At 49.5% G+C, this 23,626-nt stretch overlaps 1 protein-coding gene across 1 annotated transcript; it reads left to right on the forward strand.

Moving 5' to 3' along the window:
* Positions 1–3,472: 3,472 nt before the first annotated feature.
* TFAP2A (transcription factor AP-2 alpha) lies at positions 3,473–18,641 on the forward strand. The gene is made up of 9 exons (XM_035316266.1): positions 3,473–3,673; positions 3,767–3,928; positions 5,646–5,858; positions 8,178–8,504; positions 11,452–11,503; positions 12,650–12,881; positions 13,697–13,815; positions 16,112–16,253; positions 17,811–18,641. The coding sequence occupies exons 1-9, from the start codon at positions 3,623–3,625 to the stop codon at positions 18,097–18,099; spliced, it is 1,587 nt and encodes a 528-aa protein (XP_035172157.1). The 5' UTR covers positions 3,473–3,622; the 3' UTR covers positions 18,100–18,641.
* The last annotated feature ends 4,985 nt before the right edge of the window (positions 18,642–23,626 follow it).

A 23,626-nucleotide genomic window follows, 5' to 3' on the forward strand; every position in this document is an offset into this window, starting at 1 on the left:
GCGGGGGGGAGAAGGGGCAGGGCCGGGTAATTAAATTCCTGTGCCCGGCTAATTGCTGTAATTTGACGCTAACTGTACACCACGGGCAGGCGCCGGGAGCAGCGGTGCGCAGCGCGCCTCTCACGGCCCATTGAGCGCGCTCCGCGCAGGAGCCCCCGGGATCCCCGGCTCTGTCCTCCACTTCTCGCCCCCAGGCCCCTTCCCCTGCCCCTCCCCGGGGGCTGAGGCCAGCCCAGCACCCCATTTCCCGGCGAGACGCTGCTGTCCTCCCTTGGTGTCGCCCTTTTGGCAGGCCTGGGGGTGACCTGCAGACGGGACGGGGTGTAGCGTTGTCCCGGCTGCGAGACGAGAACAGCTTTTTCTCTGCGCCTTCAAAATGCAGATGGATGGCAGTTCCCCCGACACCCCGCTCCTCGGGCTGGGAAATCTAAACTGCCCTAAAGCCGGGCCGCCTTCCCGAGGCATTCCGGCACTCCAAAATAGGGTCGGGGTGGGGGGGGGTATAGGGGTGGTTCGGGCACCGGGAGGCCCGAAGACCCCAGGATGTCCCAGAGGGGTCGCAGCATCCCCGGAACTGGAGGGGATGGGGAACGGCGGTGGGCACCCCCCTTTACCCCCTCGTAGGGGGGCTGGGAAGATCTGCATCTCTTTTATTTCCTCCCAGCTCCTCCGGCAACTTGCAGCACACCCGTTCTCCGCTTAGGCTAGTTCGGAAGCCCCGTTCGGAAGCCCCAGCCCCGAGGCGCTTTGTATTTAGGGCTGTTATAGTAGGCCGGTTACTGTTATTATTATTGTTATTATTATCACTGTCGCAGTAAGGAATTCGCCCCCGAGGGAACCCGCCGCCCCCCCGGGAAGGGGAGGCCCCTGGGAAGGGGAGGAAGAGAAGGGGCAGGGGGCTCGCCCGTCCCCACCCCGGCCCGGGGCAGCCCCGGGGCTGCGCGGCGGCGGGGGGCAGCGCGCAGGCAGCGCGCAAGTAGCGCGCAGGCGCAGGCAGGGAGCACCCAGCTCTTTATGGCCAGGTGAGAGAGTCCCGGCGCAGGTAAGGGGAGGATTTACCCACAGGCGTCGCGGGTAAATTGCAGTCCATGACCAGCGGGGACCTGGGGATACGCAGCCTGCAGTCAGGATGTCCATCCTTGCCAAAATGGGGGACTGGCAGGTAATGCGAGCCTCCTTCGCTGTTGGATTTTTTTTGTTGTTGTTGTTTTGGGGTGGTGTTATTTTGGGAGGGGAGGTAGGGCTGGAACGGGGAAAGGTGTCGGGCCCTGCAGCCGCTGGCTGCGGAAAAAGGAGAGGGCTAAATTGTGGGGTGCGCCTACCTGCGCACCCCAGCCCAATCCTACCGCTTGCTACCTGTTGCAGGGGGACAGCCATGCCATGGGCTCCCCCGAGCCCATCCCGTGGGGGAAAAAAAAAAAAAAAAAAAAAGCCCCTCACTGCTCCTACGCGGCTAGAGAGTTGCCGGGAGTGGCCCATGGGTCGAGTGAAAGTCGGGAAGGGTGTCTAGGAGGTGGCAGCGTGGCCCCAGCCTCATGGGGCCGCAGGGACCCCCCCGCCCAACGGAGGAAACCGCCACGCGTGGGGTAACCGGGGCGGTTCTGGGAAATCCCGCGGCCTCCGGAATGTGCAGCTGCGATTTGGGCAGTTAATAAAAACTGGAAGTGAAGGGGGCTGTTAAAGCACTCGTGTTTTTGCTGCCGAAGACGATTTACTTTTTCCCGGACACTGCAGAGCGAGATGGGAGCCCATCTTTTCTGCTCCCAACTTTTTCTTTTTGAGTCTCGCGACTAAGTCTTTCCCTGTGCTGCTTTTTTATATTTTTTTCTTTCTTTCCTTTTTCTGGGGGGGAGGACGGGGGGGAAGTAGCAGTAAGTTTTCTGCAGGAAAACGTGCAGTAAACAAAAATATCTCTTAAGTTATTTTCCCAGCTAGTCTCAGCATTCTTTTATCAGGTCGGCGCGCAGAAGTGATCAAAAGAAGATTTCGTTATTATTATTAGTTTTCTCCTGAAAGCAACCCTTACACGGTTCCACTTACGGGCTATCTGCCTTGAAATTCAGTCCCGGCTTTGCCGTGCGCCCTTTTCCTCCTTTTCGCCGAGCCACCCCTGCGGCTTTTCTGGGCCGTGCGGAGCCGTGCCCGCAGCCCCAGGGGGCTGCCCCGGGTGGTCCCGGGAGGGGGGCTCCGCACTCCTCGGCCCTGCCCCGCCAGGCCGGCGCTAAGGCGCGGCGACCCCCTGGGTTCCCTCCTCCCTCGGCCCGCATTAGCCGGCCTTAATCTGCCAGCTCTATTTGAACCTCAATGGGAGTAAAACCAACAATTTACTCTCCTGCCACTGGCAGACAAAAGAGCTGGTGAGGGGAGGGGAGAAAAAAAAAAAAAAGAGCATCGAGGGGTGGTGGATGACGGGTGTTGGGGGGATGAAGCGCTGCATTTTGGGGCTGGGGCCGCACAGGGCAGCGTGTTTCGGCTCCTCCGTGGGCACCCCTATGGATTCCCCGCGGCCGGAGGGGTTGCTCGCTCCTGTAGGCGGTGGATGCGGCCTCGCTGTCGGTGGGTGCCCCCTGGGGGGGGGGGGGGGGTTCCCAGGTCTGGAGGTTTGCATGGAGGTCCCCTGAGCGCCCTGCTCCACAGCGGGTCTGGGGGCCCGGACCCGGCCGAGCCGTGCCAGGCCCGGGGCAGCGGCCACAAGGAGGGGAAAAATAGGAAAATGGAGCAAAAGAAAAGAAATCTTTCAGTGGAGGGAGCGAAGCTGGGCATCGCGGGAAACAAACAACAACAAAAAAAAATGAGGAGGTTGGAAAAGAAGCCCTAGAGGAGGGCAGAAGGAACGCTCAGATAGCAGTGGATTGTTAGGCAAACGAAGCGCTCAACCTAAGAAACAACCCAAGTTTTATTATAGCCATTGTTCTGTCCCTCTGCCGAAGTGCTTGCAAAAGACTTTTTGGCTCCTGATGCGTTCGCGTTACCGTTCGCCCAGTGCTATCTGGGAGGTTATGTTGTTTATTTCTGTTTGTTTGAAGAGCAATAGCCAACAGACCCAAGAGGAAGCAAATAGTTTGCGAAAGACAGAAGCTTTTTAATATCCACCAAAAATATAATTAAAAAGAGAGAAAAAAAAAAAAAAAAAAGCCGGAGGGTAGCAGCAGCCTCCGCAGAGAGCAATCAGCCTGGCCAGAGCGCGGCCCGGGTCTCGTTGCTTTCCTCTTGGGTGTTTTCAATCCGGTGGAAAGAGGAAGGAAAAAAAAAAAAGGAACGAGAAGGGTGGCTTCACGGCTAGTGCCAAACTCCAGGTAGGCGGGGGGAGCCGCGCACGGGTGGTCAGGGGCCGCTGCCCCCACTCGTGGCTCGGCAAAGACCCGTGGCCCGTGGGTCCGTTGTACCTGTGTCCGCCGCTGCAGGTTGTTGTGCTGGAGAGCAATTGGGCTATTGTTGATATGCTAATGAGGCGATTAGGCTGTTGGTAAAGAGATGGAAAAGGGAAAAGTTTCGACCATTAGAGGGAGATCTCAGAGCGCGCAGAGGAGCTGTGCACAGCCTCCGCCAGCCGCGCTCCGCATACCAGAAGCACCACTTTAGTGAAAGGCAGGGAGAAACAAATCCTCTCTCACGCCAATCCATGAAAATGCTTTGGAAACTGACGGATAATATCAAGTATGAGGAATGTGAGGTAAGCGCTTTCCCGGGCCGGGGCAGAGAGCCCCGGGCCCCACAGCTGCGAGCGGGACCTCGCAGCATCCATCGATCTCTGAATTTCGTTTAGGAAAACTTCTGCTCCTTCACCAGGCTTCCTCGCGGTCCTGCAGCTGGAGAGGGGCTGGGTCCTTCCCCAGGAACTTCGGGGCTTGTGGAAACCCAGCTTTGTCGGCAGTGTGTGAGGGAAGACGAGCAGGATGGAGGATGCAGCAGCGGTCTTGTCTCTAGGTAGATCCTCTCTAGATAAGGCTCTGTAGGATGCTACGCTCATCCGTGTGGATGGATGGATGGATGGAAGGATGGCTGGATGAATGAAAGGGCAAGGAGACAAAGGGAAGAGAAAGAATCGCTCTCGCACGCCGGGTGCCCGAGGCACCCCTATAGATCGACTCGGACCGACGCCTAAAATCCTGTATTTCACTGGAGCCGCGGCTCGCTCATTGCGGGCTGTGTGCCTTGCGGGGCCAGCTGCGGAACCGCAATCCGGGGCTGCGGACCGGCGCCCCCCCCCCCCCCCCCCCCTCCCCAGACAGCCTCCGCCCCGCAGGGCCGTGCTCCCCTGGCTCTGGGCAGGGATTTTGGGTCCTCCTGGGAGCGCAGAGCCCACCTGACGGGGGCTGGGAGCCGCTCAGCACAGCCCCGGGTGCGCGCATGTGTGTGTATGGGTGTGCATCCGTCTCTTGAGAAAGAGGCGAGTGGCTTTTGACCTACCAGAAAGGAGGAGAAGACGAAGAAGAAGAGCCATGCCCGGGATGGTTTGCCTCGTCCCAAACCAACGAATACCATTGTCACACGTTTCGCAAAAGTTGCCTGTGCCTGCACTCGAACCGCGCAATAAAGGACTGCACTGTGCAAATGAATATATTTCTTTGCTGCTGAGCCGGACGGGGAGACAGCCCCAGCCTCGGCGGAGCCTCTGCCGACGTCTATGCCAGGGGACCAGGGGGACATGCTTCCGTCCTCCCCCACCGCGGCTTTTGGCGATGCTGTAGTGTAGGAAAGGGATGGAGGACTCGCTATACTCGCCGGGGATTAAATTATTTGGTGATCGGGTCCTGGATCGAGCCGCTGGGATGAAGCTGCTCTCCCGACGTGGGAGCTGAGCACTTAGATCCACTCGCTGGCGGAAGCCTGATTTCTAGGAATGAGGTGTCAGGGCTATCTTTTAATTAGTATTATTTTTAAGTGCTTTCCCCCGGCTGGACTTGGGGAGCAAGCTGTACCTCTCCCCCTCTTCCCCCACCCAGGATGAGGGGTTTTTAGGCATGAGATTTCGTCTCAGCGCCTTTTGTTGCCCCCGCGCTGAGAGGATGTGGCACCCCGGTGCCCCCAGCTGCGGGATGCCGCTCCTGGGAAGGGGATGCGGGCTGCGAGGGGGTTTGCGGGGGAAGGGGAAAAAAACGGGGGGGGGGGAGGGGCAGCTCCTGCCCGGTGGGGGGCAGGTTCCGGGGAAAGAAAAGGACCTGGGGAAGGGCAGCGGGGCGCAGCCTGGCCGTTCCCGTCGCCGTTGCGGGGCCGGGCGGTGGAAAGTGGAGCAGCGCCCGGCCGAGGGAGTAGCTGGGGAGTTGCGCAGCCAGTCCGACGGGTTGCGCCGGAGCCCCGGCTTGTCTGGGCCGGGAGAAGCTCTCGCCGTGCCTTTTTTCCCGTCTCCCTCTCCCCCCCACCCCCCCGCCCTCCTTCCCTTCTCTTCCTTCCCCGCCCGCTGTCTTTTCCTCCCCTTCTTTCTTTTCCCGGCTCCTCCGAGAGGGGGGCCGAGGGGAGCCCGGTGAATGCTCCCGGGGCTCCCCAGCCCCCCTACCCCGGCCTCGCCTCGAAGAGGAGGAGGAAGAGGAGGACGGCGGCGGGGAGGCGGAGGAGGGCTGAGACGGAGCAGGAGAGACACCCCCCCAAAAAAAGAAAAAAAAAGACCAAAAAACTTTCCCAGCCGCTTTCCGGGACGCACGGAGGCGAGCCGGCTCGGCGGCGCTGGGAGCCCCCCGGCGGGGCGCCGTCGAGGCATGGACGGGGCGGCGGCGGCGGCGGGCGGCCCCCCGGAGCCCACCCCGCGGAAAGGAGGCGGCGGGGGCTCCTCGGAGGGTAGCAAGAGCCAAGCGGGGAGCCAGCAACCACTCTTCGCCGTGGGCTTTGAGGCCGGCTTCGCCCAGCAGCCGCAGCCCGAGGTGCGCCCTCGCCGACCCGCGGGGGCAAGGGAAGATGGACTGGGGAGAGGGAAGGGAAGGGGAAGGAAGCGAGGGGAAGGGAAGGAAGGGGGGATCCCGCGCCCCCTCCCCTCTCTCTGCCCGGCCCCCCCCCCCTTTTGGCCCCCCCCCCCCCCCTTACTCCCGCCGCACCCCCTGCCGGCTCCCACCCTCTCCCTCTCTCCGGATCTCTTTCTCTTTCACTTTTGCATGCCCTGCAACCTTTTAAAATGTTGCCCCTTTCCTGTGATTCGTCAGACGCAGCAGCATGTCCCCCCTCTCGCTCTCCCTCTCTCTCCCTTTTTGTCTCTCTCTCTCTCTCTCTCTCTCTCTCCCTCTCCCCCATCTCTGATTAGATACACTGATTCTTCATTCAATGGACGTCATTTAGAACAGGCTCTGCCTTGAGTTGCCTTCTCGCTTCACGCTCGATTTCCAGCCATTCTTCCCTTATTAAGTATTCGTGTAATATTAATAGTCATGAATATCTGCTATTAGGAGTCTCCAGGAAGGCAGCAGATCTGTTATTAGGAGCTCAAGTGAACCAGCAGCTAAGTCAAAGGAGAAAAAAAGAAAGAGACAGAGGAGGAAAAAAAAAAAAAAAAAAAAAAAGGATTAAAAAAAAAAAAAAAAAAGGAGGCTAAAAAGCGGGAAAAAAAAGGCAAAAAAAAAAGCGCAAAACCAAAAAAAAAAAAGCGACCAACTTTGATTCCTCACACCACGCCAGGATAGAGAGAGAGCTCGCCTTTGCAAGCGCCGATGAAGGGCAGCAGGGATCGGTGCAAGTTCTGATGGATTATCGTGGCGCACCCGCGGAGCAGCCCCGGCGCTCCGGTCCCCCCCGCGCCTAGCGCCGGGCTCCGGTCGCGCTCCCTCCGCGCCCGCGCAGGCTCCGCCGGGGGCTGTGCGCGCAGCTCCGGTCACTTTGCTCTGCTTTTTTGTTGTTGTTGTTATTATCGTTATTTTTTTCTGCTCTGCTTCGTAACCCCCCGACTCTTCGCAGATGTTAGTGCACAGTTTTTCGGCTATGGTGAGTGGCTTCCCGGCTCTCTCGGAGGGGGATCGGGCGCTGGGTGTTGCTATTGTTGGCGGCGGTGGCAGCCGGGCTTTCGCATCCAGCTTGCTGGAGAGGGCTCTTTTTTCTTCCTGCATTTTTATTAAATCGGTGCTTCGGTGCTTTACCTTCTCTTCTCTCTCTCTCTCTCTCTCTCTCTCTCTTTTTTTTTTTTTCTTTCTCTCTCGCTCTCGTTTTTTAATTTATTTCTTTTTTTTTTTTTATTTTTATTTTTTGTTCCCACGGTCTTTATTTTATTATATTATATTACATTATATTTTTATATTGTATTTATTTTTGGTTTGTGAACGGCGAAAGGCTTTGCTTGGACCCCGCCGCTTAGATTTCTCCCCCTTGCCACCTGCAAGCGGGATATTTCTAGCTCTCCCGTTTCCTTTTTGCGGGCCCGTGGCTCTTTCCCTCAGACCCCCCCTTCCTTCTCCTTCTCCTCCTCCTCCTCCTCCTCTTCCTCCTCCTTCTCCTCCTCCGCGGAGGCCATGCCTTTTTCCCCGGACATACCTGTGGGCTCTTTTGCCCGGCCTCAGAAGCCTCCAGAGCCGGGGACCCCGCGTCCCCCCGCCGATCCTCATTTCCCTCGGGCAAACGGGTGGCTTGGCGCGGCTCTGCCCCCGGGTGGGCTGCGGGGGGGGGGCACGGCCGTGCCTTCGCCCCGACATCTTTGCCAAAGTTGCAAGGGGAACGGGTGGGTGGTCAGAGCCCATTTCGGTGTCTTCTGGTAACAAGATGGCAGTGGTCTTTGATTTCCCACGTTTTTCTTGGGATGCATTAGTGGTAATCTCGGCGGCTGACTCCGTCTTCATTTTGCTCTGGGCCGGCGGGAGCGTTTTTTGGGTGGCAGGAGCGTTATTATTATTATTATTATTACTATTATTTTCCTACGGCCCGCTTAGAAATGATTCTTTTTATTTGCGGGAAATACCTGCTCCCGCAATGCCCAGGCACGATCAGTCGGGAATGCACGCTGTGCCGCTGCAACGTTTTGTGAATTGTTGTGAGCAGTCCTGGTATGAGTAGTGCTATCGCCGCTGCTATCGTCGTCGTTATTGTTATTATTCGAGAAGCGAGAGCGCCTCAGGATTTTGTTGGGCGGGGGGGGGGGGGCGGGAAAAAACCCCAGCCCCGCAGATCGTCCGGTGGGAGAAATTTGGAAGCTGCTTTTGACGAGAAACGGTTTGATTTTATCTTTTTATCTTTTGTTTTTCTTTTCTCCCCCCCTCCTTCTCCTCCCCATGTCCTTGCCCCTCTCCCCCCCCCCTTACCAGCCCATCTACCCCCAGTCTCAGGACCCCTACTCCCACGTGAACGACCCCTACAGCCTCAACCCCCTCCACGCCCAGCCGCAGCCCCAGCACCCAGGATGGCCGGGACAGAGGCAGAGCCAGGAGACGGGGCTCCTGCACACGCACCGGGGGCTCCCCCACCAGCTTTCGGGCTTGGACCCCCGCAGGGACTACCGGCGGCACGACGACCTGCTGCATGCCCCGCACGGGCTGGGCTCGGGGCTGGCCGACCTGCCCCTACACTCCATCCCTCACGCCATCGAGGACGTGCCGGTAAGCCCTGCTGCTTGGACCCTTGCATCCCTCCGGCACCACTCCCTGCATCCCTCTGCCACCCCTTAGGGGACAGAGGGTGAGGGGAAGGGGATCTCCCCCCAAACCCTCTCCCTACTAAGCAAAAAGGAGAGGGGGGCAAAGAGATCCTGAGCCCCCCCACCCAGAACAATGGGTTCTTGCATCTTGTCCCTGCACGATGTCTCCCTTTTAGCGTGCCCGCTAAGATATAAATAAATCAAATTACTGTCATTGTTAACAATATCTTTCCTTCTCAATGACAATAAGCTGTTACGATTGGAAGAATGTATAATATCACCACAGGGCCGTGCATTTGGGGATTTCTTGCTGCCTTGGGAAAAGCATTAGTCTGAAATGCGAGATCTCATTAAATGTCCTCCCAGGCAAACGTAAAGGGAAAGGGGGGAAAGAAAAAGGAAAAAAAAAATAAAAGTGGGTGAAAGTGGTCTGAGAAGGAAAAAAACATTCCCCATGATTACAGAATTGGCATAGAAGATAATGACATCTAAAGTTGTAAGAGGATACAGGCAGATCCTCTTCTCCAAAGGAATTAATTGACAAATCAGAGGAGAGGTATATTAAAATGCTGCCTTATTCTTTTAGCAGTAGTGCAGAGGGATGACCTCATAAATCATTAGCTATAGGTTATCAAATTCTAGCCAGACCTGCTACACCCTATATTAAATTAAATGTTTGGAGCCTATCGGGTGGTATGTTATTTGGGGGATCTAATTTTGTTATCAATAAATACAGATTAAAAAATGATTCCTAATTAAGCATGACATTAGCACAAGGGCTATTTACAAAGTGAGCCGTGGTATTGTTCAGTTAGGAAAGTGGCCTTATGCAATGTGATAGGAATGACTGCTTGTGATCAAAGTTAATCTTTCGGGTTTCTCCCTGAAAATAGAATTAGAACGTGCCAATAAATTTATTAAAGCCCACAGAGCTTGCGCTAAGGGGCTGAAGCTGCTTTACTTTGCAACGAGGAAAGAGGAGGAGGGAATTGTGGTATCTGGATGTGATTTTTGCTGAAATGCCATCCCAAATTACAGGATCAAATATTACAACAATATATTTGCTGACAGTTTAATGAGTACAGTTTTGTGTTGCAAGGATAATGTTCAGATGAACTTACCTATTTTGGGGGGTCATTTTGAAATCTTTTGTAAATTATATTCGGGAAAATAGTGAATTTATTACAGCCCTCATCTGGCTAAATTAGCCACAGAAAATTGCTGGTTATGTTTAGCAGTTTTGCAATAAACGCATACGTTTCCCAGAGTGGAGGATTTAGTAAGCAATTTGGATCTGTTAAAAACAGGTCGATTCTTTTAACCTGATATAAAATAACACGGAGGCAATAGTAAGAATAAACTAATTTGTTGACTGTGAGCCCCTGATTGCTGTAGGAAAGTGACCTAAAATGTTCTCTTGAATTCTCCCTCGCTGTGATTGCGCTTCGTTTCAGTGGGCTGGCTCGGGAAGCCACTTGTGTGGATATTTTAAGTATAAATCATTTTATTTGCCTTTGTAAGATCTATGAATTAATAGCATTGCTATAGTTTGTGAAAACCAAATGCCATCTGGTTTAAATCCTTAAACCAGCCCAGCCAATTTTATTTTCCTCTCTGTAAAACTGAATCAGCAGGATGCATGAAGGAAGGCATAAAAATAAGAGAATGTATCTTTTGAGAGCATTTATCTAGTTATGAAACAACAACAACAACAACAAAAATCCTTTGCAGAAATTTGGGTGGTGGAAAGCGTGATTTTTTGAATTTTTCTGTTGCTGCAACAGCTAACTTTTAATAAAAGGGACTGCTAAATATTTAAGAAAAATCAAGTAGACGGTGAAAATTATTTAATCATAAATATCTCTGTGGGATTTTAAACTTAACAGTCCTCCCTGTACGGAATATGTGTAGAAATAACACAAATAAAAGTATTATGCCACACTACATTTACTTTATGGGTTTAGGGTGCATGCATAAAGGGATCATATTTCCCCATATAGTTAAAACACAAGAACTGCAGCAGTAGTCATTTCTGAACATTTCTCAATTTAATTATACTTAAATCCAGAAGCACTTTAGGCAAGTTACAAATGAGAGCATTGAGTATAATAAAACCTGTAATAAAGCAACTTAGTACCATCCACCCGGAATCATTGAGATCAGGCACAATTAACAGGAGCATAAATCCAAGACAGAATGGAAAATGTTAGAATCAGTATTATTGTTGGACAAAGACTAGAGAAGGAAGTAATAGTTTTTTAAATGGTAATGCCTGTGTTTTGTAACGATTGCGAAATCTTCTATCTCAGCACCACTGGTGTTAATTTGTAAACACAGCCAGACATTATATCGCCTGTCAGTTTTTTTGAATTAGAAAACATGATTTCATTTGACTTTCTAATCACGTTGTGGCGCGGGCGCGCAAAACCCCATCTGCAGCCTCCAGTGCGCAAAAGTGCGAGCGGACAATAGTGGGGACCCCGGGGGTGCAGGGACTCGGCCCGGCCTGGCTCAGCTCGGCTCGGCTCGCCCCGTCGGTGCGGTGTGGGCGCTTCTTTGTGCTCCCCTGCGGCGGGGAGAGGCCGGGCCGGGGAGGCAGAAAGAGAGGCTGGAGGCCGTCCGGTCGTCGGGCTCGGCAGGGCGAGTCCCGAGGGTGTGGGGTGGATCTTTGTTCTTTTTTTTGTTGTTGTTATTTATCATTATTAATTTTTCTCGTTTTTCGCGGAGAAGAGCGGGGAGGGAGGCAGGGTTCCTCCGTGCAAAGGAAGCGCCCCCGAACCCCGTCTCCTCGCCGGCCCCCCGTTGTCGCTTTGCCTCTGCCCGGTGCCCTCCGGGGCTTCTCTCCCACACCCCGCTGCCTTTCGCCGGCGCCGCGCACTGACAGCCCGCCTCTCTCCCTTTCGTTGCAGCACGTAGAAGACCCCGGTATTAACATCCCGGATCAAACTGTAATTAAGAAAGGTGAGCCGCTTCCTCGCGCGTGGTGGCAGAGCCTGGACGCCGCTGGCCTGGGGCTTGGAGGCAGAGCAGGGCAGCCGGGCTAAGCCCTGCCCTGGAAATGTCCAACAAAGCCGAGCCGGTGCTCTGGTGCCTCGGCAAGCGGCTCCCTTCCCAGCTCTGCGCAGAGCAACGGTGTTTAATCGTTGTTGGCTAACTGGGCTCTGGAGAAGGACAATCTCTTCCTTCCCCTTCGTGTTTTCGTGATTTAAGTTCAGCGGAGACTAGCTGGGCTGCTGGAGAGCAAGGGGCTAGATGCTGGGAGCTCAGTTGTGCTTAGCTTTGTGCTCTTTGCTTTGCTTGAGATTGAAATTCCTGGGAAGCTGGGATTGCTTGGAGGCTGAAACTGCAGGGAGGCCGGTCCTGGAGCGGTGTGTGCAGGGCACTGTCGGCGTCTCTGCTCGGCCGTGCGCTCCCACCGTGCTCCGGACGAGCAGAGGGACGGGAAGGCGGCACAGGGTGCTCTGCTCTCGGTGTGAAAGTGCAAAGCCACCCGGGGGTGCTGTGCCAAGCAAGATGCCGGCTCACGCCGCTCCCCCCACCCCCCAAGCCCAGCCGCCGCGCTTAAAAGTTTCGTCCCCTTCCCCTGCCCGCGAAGCCTTTGTCACGTCAAATTAGACGTGCAAGGGATAAATCTTAAGAGATGCTCTTTCCGAGCCGACATGATAATTGGCTCTTTTATTAGTAATCTCAAGAGTTCGTTTAACTCCTGGTGTATCTATTAGCCCTCCCAGAGCTATTAATGTCACAAGCCATCTATCCAAAACGGCGGGGGCCCCTTCGGGCTGGGGCTGGGGGACACGGGCGAGGACGGAGCCCGAGGGCTCCCGCTGGGCCCCAGGAGAGGGAAAAGGGGCCCGGGTGGCCGCGGCCCTCCGGGAATCGCCTCCCTCGGCGTCCAGCGCTGGACTTCCCGTTTGTTTTCCCTCGCTTGATGGCGTTGTTCTGGTGGAGGGCAGCCGCTCCGCTCTCCCCCTGCGGACGAAGGGGTGCCTGCCCTCGCCTCACCCCCCCGGTCCCCCCCCGTAGCCCGGCGTCCGCCTCTCCTCCTCCTGCCCCGTCTCCCCTCCCGCTCCTCACCCTCACCGCCCTGCTCCTCCCTCCCTGCAGGCCCCGTGTCCCTCTCCAAGTCTAACAACAACGCCGTCTCCTCCATCCCCATCAACAAGGACGCGCTCTTCGGCGGGGTGGTCAACCCCAACGAGGTCTTCTGCTCGGTGCCGGGCCGCCTCTCGCTGCTCAGCTCCACCTCCAAGTACAAGGTCACGGTGGCGGAAGTGCAGCGACGCCTCTCGCCGCCCGAGTGCCTCAACGCCTCCCTGCTGGGCGGAGTGCTGCGGAGGTGAGGGGCGGCGGGATGGCGGCGGGCTCCGTGTGTGTGAGGCGGGGGGACGCGCCCCGCGCCGCCCTCAGAGGCGGCCCAACCGCCCGCCGACCGTTACCGCCCTAACGGGCGCCCGCGAGTTGAGAAGGGGGGGGAATGGGGGGGCGGGGGGGGCTCAGTGCGCAACTCCCCCTGCCGCCAGGGGTCGGGGCAGAGCCGGCAGAAAGGGGGGGCGAAGGCGCTCCAGCCATGGCAACGCGGCCTGGCGTGGGTGCCCCTCCGTCACGTCATGTACCCCAATAGCAGTGGCACCCCAAACCCCTGGGCTGTGGAGACCACCCCCGCTGTTGTAACGTAGTCCAGACAATTAAAGAGTGTTTGGGCAGGGAATAAAATCCAGGGTATAAAGCGCAGGCGATAAACTCCAGGGTTAATTGACCAAACTGGTCTGTCTCCTGTCCCCATCTCTGTCGGGAAGCTCATCTGTGGGGAGATGAACCCCTGTGTGTTCATCTCCCCGTTCATGTGTGGTGGTGTGGGCTCCTGACCTTCCCAGTTAGCGAAATAATGCAGTGGTCCTTGCCAGAGAGCAGGCGCATGGCGGGTGAGGGTGTGAAGAGGGTTGTCATCTCACTGTGCAGCTCCTATCCATGCATTAGGCTCAACTTTCAGCCCTTTCTCCCCAAAAACCTTCCCTCAACACCCCTTCAATAGCAAATCCCCCCCCCCCCCCCTCCCCAAACCTCCCCTCAACGTCCCTTCTGTAGGAGCACGGTGTCCTGGGGTGAATCCCAGTCCTCTCTTCTAACCATCTTTCTGTTGTGGTGGTGCAGGGCGAAGTCCAAAAATGGAGGGCGATCTCTCAGAGAGAAATTGGACAAAATAGGGCTAAACCTGCCGGCTGGGAGGCGCAAAGCTGCTAACGTTACCTTGCTCACTTCGCTGGTGGAGGGTAAGTGACTACACGGGCTGGGAGGGTTGGTGGGGTAAACCTTGCCCATTTTTTTTTTTTTTCCCCAGTGGGACAAGGCTTAGTTTTATTTTTATATTTTCCCCTGAGTCAGTGCTGAGGCATCGTTGTGTTTGGTCAGATAAAAACGTACATCTCTGCCTTTTGTTTTAATCTGAAACGGGCTTGCGTGAGTCCTGCAGACTCAGCAGTGTCCCACTGTTGGTTGATTTGCTTTGGACTAGATCTTTTCAGGGTCCTGTCCTGCTCCTGTAGTCAGGCCAGCAATCCCTCCCCGGTGTAAACTGTTTTTGTTGGCGGCAGCGAGTGGGGGCTGTGGGCTTGGTCCCACCAGTGGTGGATTGGAAGTTAGAGGAGCAGAGTCGCTGCCGTCCTTCCACTGGTGGACAACTAGGCGATCTTAAATGTCAAAAGCTGCAGCAACATTAGGATTCGCCTCCCTCCCACCCCCAGCAACATAACAGTAAATCATTTGAGTTTTCTGACATCTGCATTTGAGAAATGCGTGACCATTACTTCCTGAATTAATTTGGGAATCCTTGACCTAAGCTATGAATTAATGGTGTCTTGAAAGCCTCAAAGTTGCACTCCCCCTCCTCCCTTTTGGTTCTCATTTTCAGAACATATGTTCCCTTCATTATATCATTCTCCTCTACTTTGCTCTGGCCAGAAAAACGTGCAGCTTACTTTTAACACCTTCGGATGCCCTATGCTTTCAGAACTCGGAGGTGAGAAGCTCAAGACTTTGCAATCATTTAGTTTTGAAACAGTTGCTTTGCCACCCTGGCTGGCACAAAGTAAACCCATGACCAGAAAACACGTCCTCCTCCTTTCTCCTTACTTGTGGGTTTCACAACGTTTTGGACTGCTTCAGTCTGCAGAGTGCTTCTAACCTCAGCCTGGGCTGTGCAGGTTAGCTTAAGTTTGGTTGTGTAGGAGGGAATTTGTAGCTTTGTTTTGTTGTCACTTTGTGTTCTGCTAGAGATGTTTCATGTTCAAAGGGATGGGGAAAGAAGTACTGTGCAATGCCAGACTTTTTTTTTTTTTTTTTAAAAAAAAACACCAAAAACAAAAACAACAACAACAAAAAAACATTCAGAAACATTCAGATTAGTAGCTGCACTGTATTCATACTGCGTGAAAATTACTGTGTCTTCATGTTTTTTGAAAAGGCTTTGCAATTGCATCAACACAACACACTGTAGTAAAAAAAATCACAAGGGGAGAACTTGAAAAAGTCTAGATTTGGTAGACGCTTAACATTATTTGTGATGTTAATGAATATGGAAGACATTTTATGGTAATCTATTGTTCTGCTTGGCTTTGGCATACAATGGCTTTAAAAGAATGATTTTTTAAAAAATAAAAATAAAAAGCAAAATAGAGACCTGACCTCCAGTTAGCTTAGCGGTGGTGGCTAATTTTGGGGGGATGATAGTATAAACATTGCTTGGGCTTTGAGTCCTGTAGCGATGAGGCAGTTTCTAGAGTACTGTTATTGTTTATGATCCGCTCCATTTTATGGAAACAAGCTCACTGGACTGAGGCTTTGAAGCTCTAATTGGCGCATGCGTTCTTCCGGAGCTAGAGCTAATGGCAGGAAGCCCTGCAGTAAAAACCAACTGGTTCAGGAAATTAAAACCAAAGATTTGAAAATCAACAAAACAGACAGACTCAGTGGAATGACCCTAAAATTCTCATGGTTAATCGTTTGGGGGTGAACGTATAATTATATGTGATCAAGTTAAATTTTAAACACTTAGCTGTTTAATGCATTTTATTTAAAAGAACTCTAGGAGTAATTATGATCAATATTAATCACTGATGCGTTGCAAAAGAATATAGAGACATGGCTGAGGCAAACAAATATTTCTGGAGTAAATAGCTTTGAATGAAATATGTGTGAATGGCTGTTGTATACATGTGTATGTGTAAATGTAAGTGCACATTCTAGGTGCATGGAGCTGGTCTGTATAAAATCTGTTAGTCAATGGAAACTTAAAAAAACAAACAAACAAACAAAAAATGAATGTGAGATTTCACTTGTAATGGCTGTCATGAAAATACACATTTGCATTGCCCTAAACTGAAGCAAAGACAACTCCTACATGGTAAGACGTGATTAACATTTCTTACCGTACCTTTTTGTAAAGAAACAAGTCCAAGTCTTTTAGAAGAGCCTGGGTAGAAGGTAGTGTTTTCTTTCCTAATGGATTTTTGCCTCTGTGCCATGTGTACTGATGAACTGTGTGTTTTCCTCCCGAATCTCCCTTTGCAGGAGAAGCAGTGCATCTAGCTAGAGATTTTGGGTACGTTTGTGAGACAGAATTTCCTGCCAAAGCAGTAGCTGAATTTCTCAACCGACAACATTCCGATCCAAATGAGCAAGTCACAAGAAAAAACATGCTTCTGGCTACAAAGTAAGACGTTTACCTTTCTGGCATGTTGCTCAGTTGTGAGGGGAGGGCGAGAGACCCGGGTTTGGGGCCTTTGTGTGCAAGTGTTTGCCATGTAGTCAGTGGCTAATGGTTTTGCAGATTGTGAGGGGGTGTGTGTGCCCTCACCCTCTAGGAGTGCTGCATAACCCAGCTTGGTCTCCATCAAGCTGGTTTGTGAGGATTACCTTGAAAGTGAGTTGTGAAAATTGTGGGTGGATTTTTAGTTAAAGAAAAGGCAATAATTCTTCAAAGAAAAACATTTTCCAAGTCTTTTCACTTAGCTTATCACTTTAGGTGGAAGGAGAAGGTTTCCGATTGACAGTAAAATAAAACTGGCACATTAAACCAATTTCAGTTCATTAAAATCTGCAATGGTTCTTTCTTCCCTAGGAGCTCTGTTACTTAGTGAATATAGGGATATTAAAAATATATTTTAAATGCCAATCTGTACGCAGTTAAAATGCTAGTCGAGTTTATCATTGGTGGGGCTGACTAGACTTCCAGGTGGTGTGTGAAAAGAAAATGATTGTTTTGATATGTTTGCTGGAAATTAAAAGGGCTGTTTAGTAGCCCTTAATTACCAGTGGAAGTGTCACCAAAGGGCACAGTGCCAGAGGGCACAGTCAGAAGATGGGAGCCAGTTTATGGCTGGAAGACATTAACGCGGGTTTTAGAACACAAACTATTTCAACACACCTCTAAGCTCTTGCTATAAGGTGTGTTATTTCCCCAGCCGTTTGTGCAGGGAGCGGGTGATACAGCCTCACTTCTGCACTGTGCCCTCATATCCTTCCTTCTTGCCTCCCTGGAAGGAAATTTCCAGACCCCAGTTGGCGTCAGCCTTCCCCTCTGTGGGAAGGTCCCTTTGGATTTTGAGATATAGATGTACATATATAAGTGCTTCAGAATACCCTAATTTAAAGCCTCCGTTCCCCTCTCTGCCCTCACTCTTTCTTCCTGACACATGGGCATGTTTCAGCCTCATGCAGGAGGAGGCCTGAGGCTCTCTCCAGTTCCAAAACACGAATAAATCCCTGAAAACCTTTCTTTGGATATTGCTCCCCATTTCTTCCATTCCCCTTCGCTGGAGAACTGTAACTGTGTTATTGTTCTGTTCCAAAACCCATCTGGGAAGGGACGTGTGTTTGCAGGAAGGAGACAAGGGGGTGCGATGTGGGGATTGCTGGGGTGGGCAAAAGATGCTTGTGTGTGTGTGCTGCTTGCTGTTTTCCTGTGCATTGGTGGGACGTGAGGTGTGTGCGCAGTTGTGCGTGCATGCAAGGTGAGGGGAAGAGGTTTGTGCGTGTCTGCCAAGAGTGAGAATTGGGGGAAAGGTTGTGCAGAAGGACAGGTGGAGAGCATGTGTGCGTGTGTACACTCAGGGGGAAGCAGCCCCTTGATCCAGGACCTTGTGTAATCTAGCAGGGAGTGCACACGGACTTTGCTGCTGACAGTGATGGTTCATTTCTCTTCCTCTCTCTTCCCCTCTCTCTTGCCCTCCCTCCCTCTCTCTGTCTCTCTGCTCCATTTGTGCTACAGACAGATCTGTAAAGAGTTCACCGACCTGCTGGCTCAGGACCGATCTCCCCTGGGGAACTCGCGGCCCAACCCCATTTTGGAGCCGGGCATCCAGAGCTGCCTGACCCACTTCAACCTTATCTCGCACGGCTTCGGCAGCCCAGCAGTGTGCGCTGCCGTCACCGCCCTGCAGAACTATCTCACTGAGGCGCTCAAGGCCATGGACAAAATGTACCTCAGCAACAATCCCAACAGCCACACAGACAACAGCACCAAAAGCGGCGACAAAGAGGAGAAGCACCGAAAGTGAGGATCCCCCCCACACTCCTCTCCCTCCCCCCGTACAGCCCATCAGTCCATTCATCTCCCTCCTCCCTCTTCCCTGCACCCAGCACCCCAGGCTACAGCAACAGAATGAGCGTCCTTCTGCCAATCCTGTTCTCTGACTCTGCAGGACTGCTCTGCCCTCTCCCTGCACCCTTTCCCAGCATCCACATTTCCATTTTTTCTCTTTTCACTCGCCCCTCCTCTCCCCCACTGCTACCATCGTTTTACTGCCCCAGTTTGGAGCCTAAGAGAACAGAACAGGGGGACGGAGCCAGCAAAGAGAAAAAGTTCTGTCTTGAGTTTGTGAACTTTTTTTAAAAAATAAAACAAAAGGAGGAAAAAAAAAAAAAACAAACAAAAAAGGACCTTTTTTTTTTCTAAAAATATATTAAAAATAATAAAAAAAGAAATAATACTTTAAAAAAATCTATGAGCTTCACTGGACTGAATCACCACCTTCCCTTACATAAACTTCAGTTAAGATTGTAGCCATATTAAGAAAAAAGTGAAAAAAGTGCAACAGCAGCAGGAACAGCAAAGAAACAAACAAAAGGCAAAAAGGACTGATGACATGTTATCAGTATTGTGAATAAACTTGAACACAAAACACAAGCAGTTCCATGTCATATCTTCAGTTATAGAACTTTTTCCTGTCAAAGGTAAAGCGACCAACTTGAACTTTCTACTGCAACACGATTCATTGTTATTATATAAGGGAATCAGTGTTCATGTATGTATATATTTATTTATGTGTAATTTAATGGGAATTGTAAATATGGTGAGTCTGTTTTAAGCCTTTTTTTATTTATCTGGTGATCTCGTTTACCTCTTGTTTAGTAGGTTTTAAATCTTCCCCTCTTAGTTCATCATGTGGTTCATGGTACTTATTTAGATATCAGAGGTTTTTGGGGGTTTTTTCTCTGGGATACATCATTTTTAGCCCTGTTGTAGCATGTTAAAGGCGACAATGAAGCAGCTGAACAAATAAAAAACCATGAATTTTTATATATAATTAGTATAACATTTAGTTTCTCATTGCAGAAAAAATTAAGTGATGTTGGACCCTGGCAAGATTTTTAAACATGTTAGTGGTTTTACAACCTTTATGTGTTGTGGGAAATGAAATAAGTTATTTTTATCCACTGTCCCTTTCATGAAAACACCATCAGAGCAATAAATTAATATTGTCTTTTAAAACAAGATTTAGCTTTTTTTTTTTTTTTTTTTTTCACCCCCCTTTTTTTTTTTTCCCCCCCCCCCCCCCCTTTTTTTTTTTTCCAAGGAACTTCAAACATTTGGGACCACCTGGTATCCTGTAATTCCACTGGCCATATTGGAAGCAGTTATAGTTGTATTGTATTGAGTTGTGCCGGCAGTAGTTTCCATGCCTGTCAATGTATCATAGTCCTTTGTTGCCCAGATAAATAAATATTTGATACGCTTTATGTCGATTTTTTTATTCAGTGGCTGTCTTTACCCAGGCGTATTTTTGTTCTTGGCAGTATTTTTTATTCAGTATGGTTACAGTAATTGAGTTTAACTCTCCCTTGACAATTGCTCCTTGCAATAAGCAGCTGAACCCATTGTTTCCCTCAAGTATAATAAAAACTTACTTTCAACTTGGAGTTCAGAGCAGGGTATCATTTAGATATTCCACTGAGTCTGTATTCAGACAAATGACACAATAAAGCACAATGTATTCTTTTGGATAAAAAATTGTCTGTACTACTAACAAAATGACACCCTATCTTTTCTTTAACCAAAACATAATTTTATTTAAAAAATAAAGTTTTATTTTATTTATGTTGACCTCTAGGTTTTTATTTATGTTTCTATATAGCATACAGAATTATAAGCCTATAAAATTTTGTACATGTAGTTGTCCTAAAGGAGAGCTGAGATAAACAAAAATCTATCTCAAGAAGGACATTTTAAAAAGAATCATTGCTAAGCAGATACTGAAAATTAGGTGCTCTGAGGAAAAAACAAAAACAAAAAACTGGTGAATCAGAACTGACTGCTCCCTCCTCCTCAAGAAAATGAAAAGCTCCATAGTTGATGCCAACAACATCATCTCACGGTTGTGAACTTTAGTGAAATCTTGCAGGAGACAGATTATTTCTGATTGATGGTTCACGTTTTAGTGGAAGGCTCAGATTGACATTTTGAGATGGCTGTGTTAGGTTGTAAGAAACTGCAGTTTTTATCTTAAGTTTCTTCTTGTGGAAACCAGTTGTAAAATAGGGAAATTTGCTTAAAAAAAATAAAAAATGGAGCGTACATCTTGTACCTAGGCTGTAAAAATGTGAGAATTTGGACTTTGAATCTATTTTCTTTGGCCCAAGGGGTAGGTGAAGTCTGGATCATACTGGATTATATTATATCACAGGAAAAGGGGCTAATGCAGTTGAGATTGTAAAGGCATTTTAAAGAGATGGTCTCCTTTAAGTGGCAATGATATTTTGGTGGTGGTGGCTGATTTTTCTCTCTTTCTTGACTCTGCTTCTCCCTCTCTTTCTCTCTCTCTCTCTTTCTTTTTGCTCAGGCAGAAATTGAGGAGGTTAAGAGGGAGATGTTTACAATAAAGCTGCAAAGAGAATTAACATTTGCTCATATATTTTGACGTTTGGTAGGGCTGGTGAAGCAAAGCATTAGATAAAGCCCAAGATGTTTCATTTTGCTTTGGTAATCTACTTACGGAAGGCAGTGTAAAATCAATCTTGCCAAGCAGAAAGAGAGTTGGTGGAGTCTAAATTCTATTTCCGAGAGCCAGCCAGTTTATAAAAATGGTGAATATTTTTTTCTTATAAATTGAAAGTGGATCTTTTGAATGCAAAGCTGCAATTGTTTTAAAAACAGTTATTTATTATTTCCAAGAGAGACTGGTTAACTGTAAAGTAGATGTAACAAAATAATGAGGTGAATGAACCCTAACTGTACATATTCTTGACATAAATGAAATGCACACTATTGTAGCAGGTGAAGTGAAGCATTGTCTATCAGGGCTGTTTTTCTTGGCTGCATCTCAGATTGTGTGTGGGATCCTAACCTCAGGCACAATAGCATTCATAAACAGCAATACATTGCTGCTCTTTCTACAGCAACACATAAATACTCATTTTTAAACGAAAACAATCTTATTAAATACCATTCATTCATATCTGGATTTACAGATGCTTGTTACTTTTTGAAACCTGTACCCAATATAATCGTTTTATACTGGGCAATGTATAAAGCAGTCTTATGCTAGAACGTTATAAGGTCATAATAAATAATGTTTTAAATATATAATTAGCTACTTTATGCTAGGAGAGTGCATTTTAAGTGTCCTTCTGCTGCATTAGCAAGCCACCAGAAAACAGAAATGAAATAACCTTGCGTAGATTTCTTTATTATTATATTATTATTTCTGAGGAAGGATTTTGCAGGCGACAATGGAAATCAGACCAGCTTCAGGTTCAGCCTCTTCTGCTGTGCCCAACATGCAGTTACTAAAACGTGCTAATTACTTTAGTGTTCTTTGGATGCGTTTTTAACATTGTGATCAACCCGCAGCAGTACAATTCTAGGTCACGCTTTTATACACTAACAAAGATCTGCTATTATTTTCTTTCCCAGATAGGCTGAAATTAGGGTGAGTAGCTGCATGTTAGACCATTGCTGCCACACAATGCTAATTTCTGCATGTGAACCAAAACACAGCTCAGTGGTCTTGCACCATGGATAAAGACAGCCCTTCTCTTTGTACCATAATTTACCCCACCCTCCAAAAATCGAATATTAGTATAATTTGAGATTTAACTGGTGGAACAGTCATCAGGACAGCAATGCCCCGCAGCTGAAATAATATTTAAAATAGAAGGGATTTGACATTTGAGAAGTCAGTGGCTTGAAATACCCAGTTGTACTTAGCTAATTCAGTCCTTAACCTCTGGTTTCAAATAAATCAATTACAGTCGATTCCACTTCAGTTCAGAAGTGCACGAGGTTTTTAGTTAATTGAATACATTTTATTCACTTGCTAGGAGTATTCATTTATCCAAACCCTTATGTTTGAGGGCAATTTCTTTATTGTCCATGATAAATTTGACTGCATAATCAGATGAACTCCGTGTTTGTTTACTCATGTCCTGCCTCGCATTGAAATTCCAGAGAGTGCACTTCCCTTTCCCTTGTTGGTACATATGTATCTGAGCCCAAACTGGATTCCCAGAGTGCCAGCCCTCGCCTTCAAAAAGCATAGCTAAAATAATAAACGTCGCCCTGACAAGGAGCAGCGCGAAGCCCATCCCAGCTAGCGAGGGCAGCATGATTTAAGCAGCTTGACAGCTGAACAGAAAAGATTAGGAGTGTACAAAATAAATTGTGCATCTGGTTCTATCCCGTGCACCTTCCCTGTACGGAACAGCTATGTTGCTGCTGCCTGCCCTGCAAGTGCTAGGAGCTGTTAATTCTTGGAGAGTGTTTGGAGCCTGCTCAGCCTCTGCAAGAGACGAATTTGTTGAGCGCAGGGTGGTGAGGTTGTGCCACTGATCCATTCCAAACAGAGAGGGATATACACGGTCCTTTGGATGTGGTGTTTGCAGAATCCTGCTGGTGTTGGTTTGCTGTTTTGGAAAGGAAAGGGGTTAATTAGCATCATTATCAATCACTAATGCTTGTCTAACGTGTCCAAAGAATAATCAAGTTAGAGGACTGCATGAAGCTAACATCTGCTTCATTCCAGCTAAAGATTTTTCCCTATATCGTTCAATTATTGGAAGTCCACACCAGTTTCAGGCTTTGTCAGGGCCATAAAACAGGGTCAGATCGTTAGAAATCTAGAATGGAGGGGAAAGTGCAATATAAATAACAAATGGCTTCATTATTTGAATTACAGGTGCACAAATGGCCGTGAAAATGAGCAGGGATTACTAGAATATGTTCCTTCTTTTTATCTCCAGGATGGGGGAAAAAAGAAATCAGCCAAGCCTCGTTCTTAAATCATTTGCTCTCTCTAATGCAACATTTAGTTGAGTAACCCCAAACTTCCCCAAAATAAGTAATTTAAAGCAATTGGAAGCAGAGGAAAAGTAAAAGTCTTTCATGGCTATTTACTAGTGGAGCCTTACTGGTTTCAATATAGCAGAATGGCCTTGATTCTCTTTTTCTAGTTGAAGTTGCTAGACTTCCTTGGGTGGCTGATGTTTTGGGCAGGGCAAATAGAAATATAGCTTATGACAGAGGGAAAGATTTGTGTCCTTGAGCTGTTACTCCTCTGTTTTGGTGCCTGGTGCTGTAAGCAAGCAGGTGACAGATCTGTGGGCTTTCATTCCCTCTTACAGTCTCTGCAGTCACATCTCTGTGAGGTCGTGTTCAGCTTGAGTGGACCAAATAATAGGGCCAACGTTTCTCCTCTCTCTGATGAAGTGGTTGGGGCACCTTCACTGAGTGAACACGATGTGGAATTCAGGCTGTGTCTACCTGGAGAGCTTTTTGGTAGGGTAGGAGGGACCCAAAGGTTTCTAGAC

The sequence above is a fragment of the Oxyura jamaicensis genome, chromosome 2 (genome assembly GCF_011077185.1).
Source record: "Oxyura jamaicensis isolate SHBP4307 breed ruddy duck chromosome 2, BPBGC_Ojam_1.0, whole genome shotgun sequence".
NCBI classification, from domain to species: Eukaryota; Metazoa; Chordata; class Aves; order Anseriformes; family Anatidae; genus Oxyura; species Oxyura jamaicensis.

Coding starts and splice junctions, on each gene's coding strand:
- TFAP2A (XM_035316266.1), top strand. CDS start 3,623: ATGAAAATGCTTTGGAAACTGACGGATAATATCAAGTATGAGGAATGT. Junction 12,882..13,696: donor CTGGGCGGAGTGCTGCGGAG/GTGAGGGGCGGC, acceptor GTGGTGGTGCAG/GGCGAAGTCCAAAAATGGAG. Junction 16,254..17,810: donor AACATGCTTCTGGCTACAAA/GTAAGACGTTTA, acceptor TTTGTGCTACAG/ACAGATCTGTAAAGAGTTCA.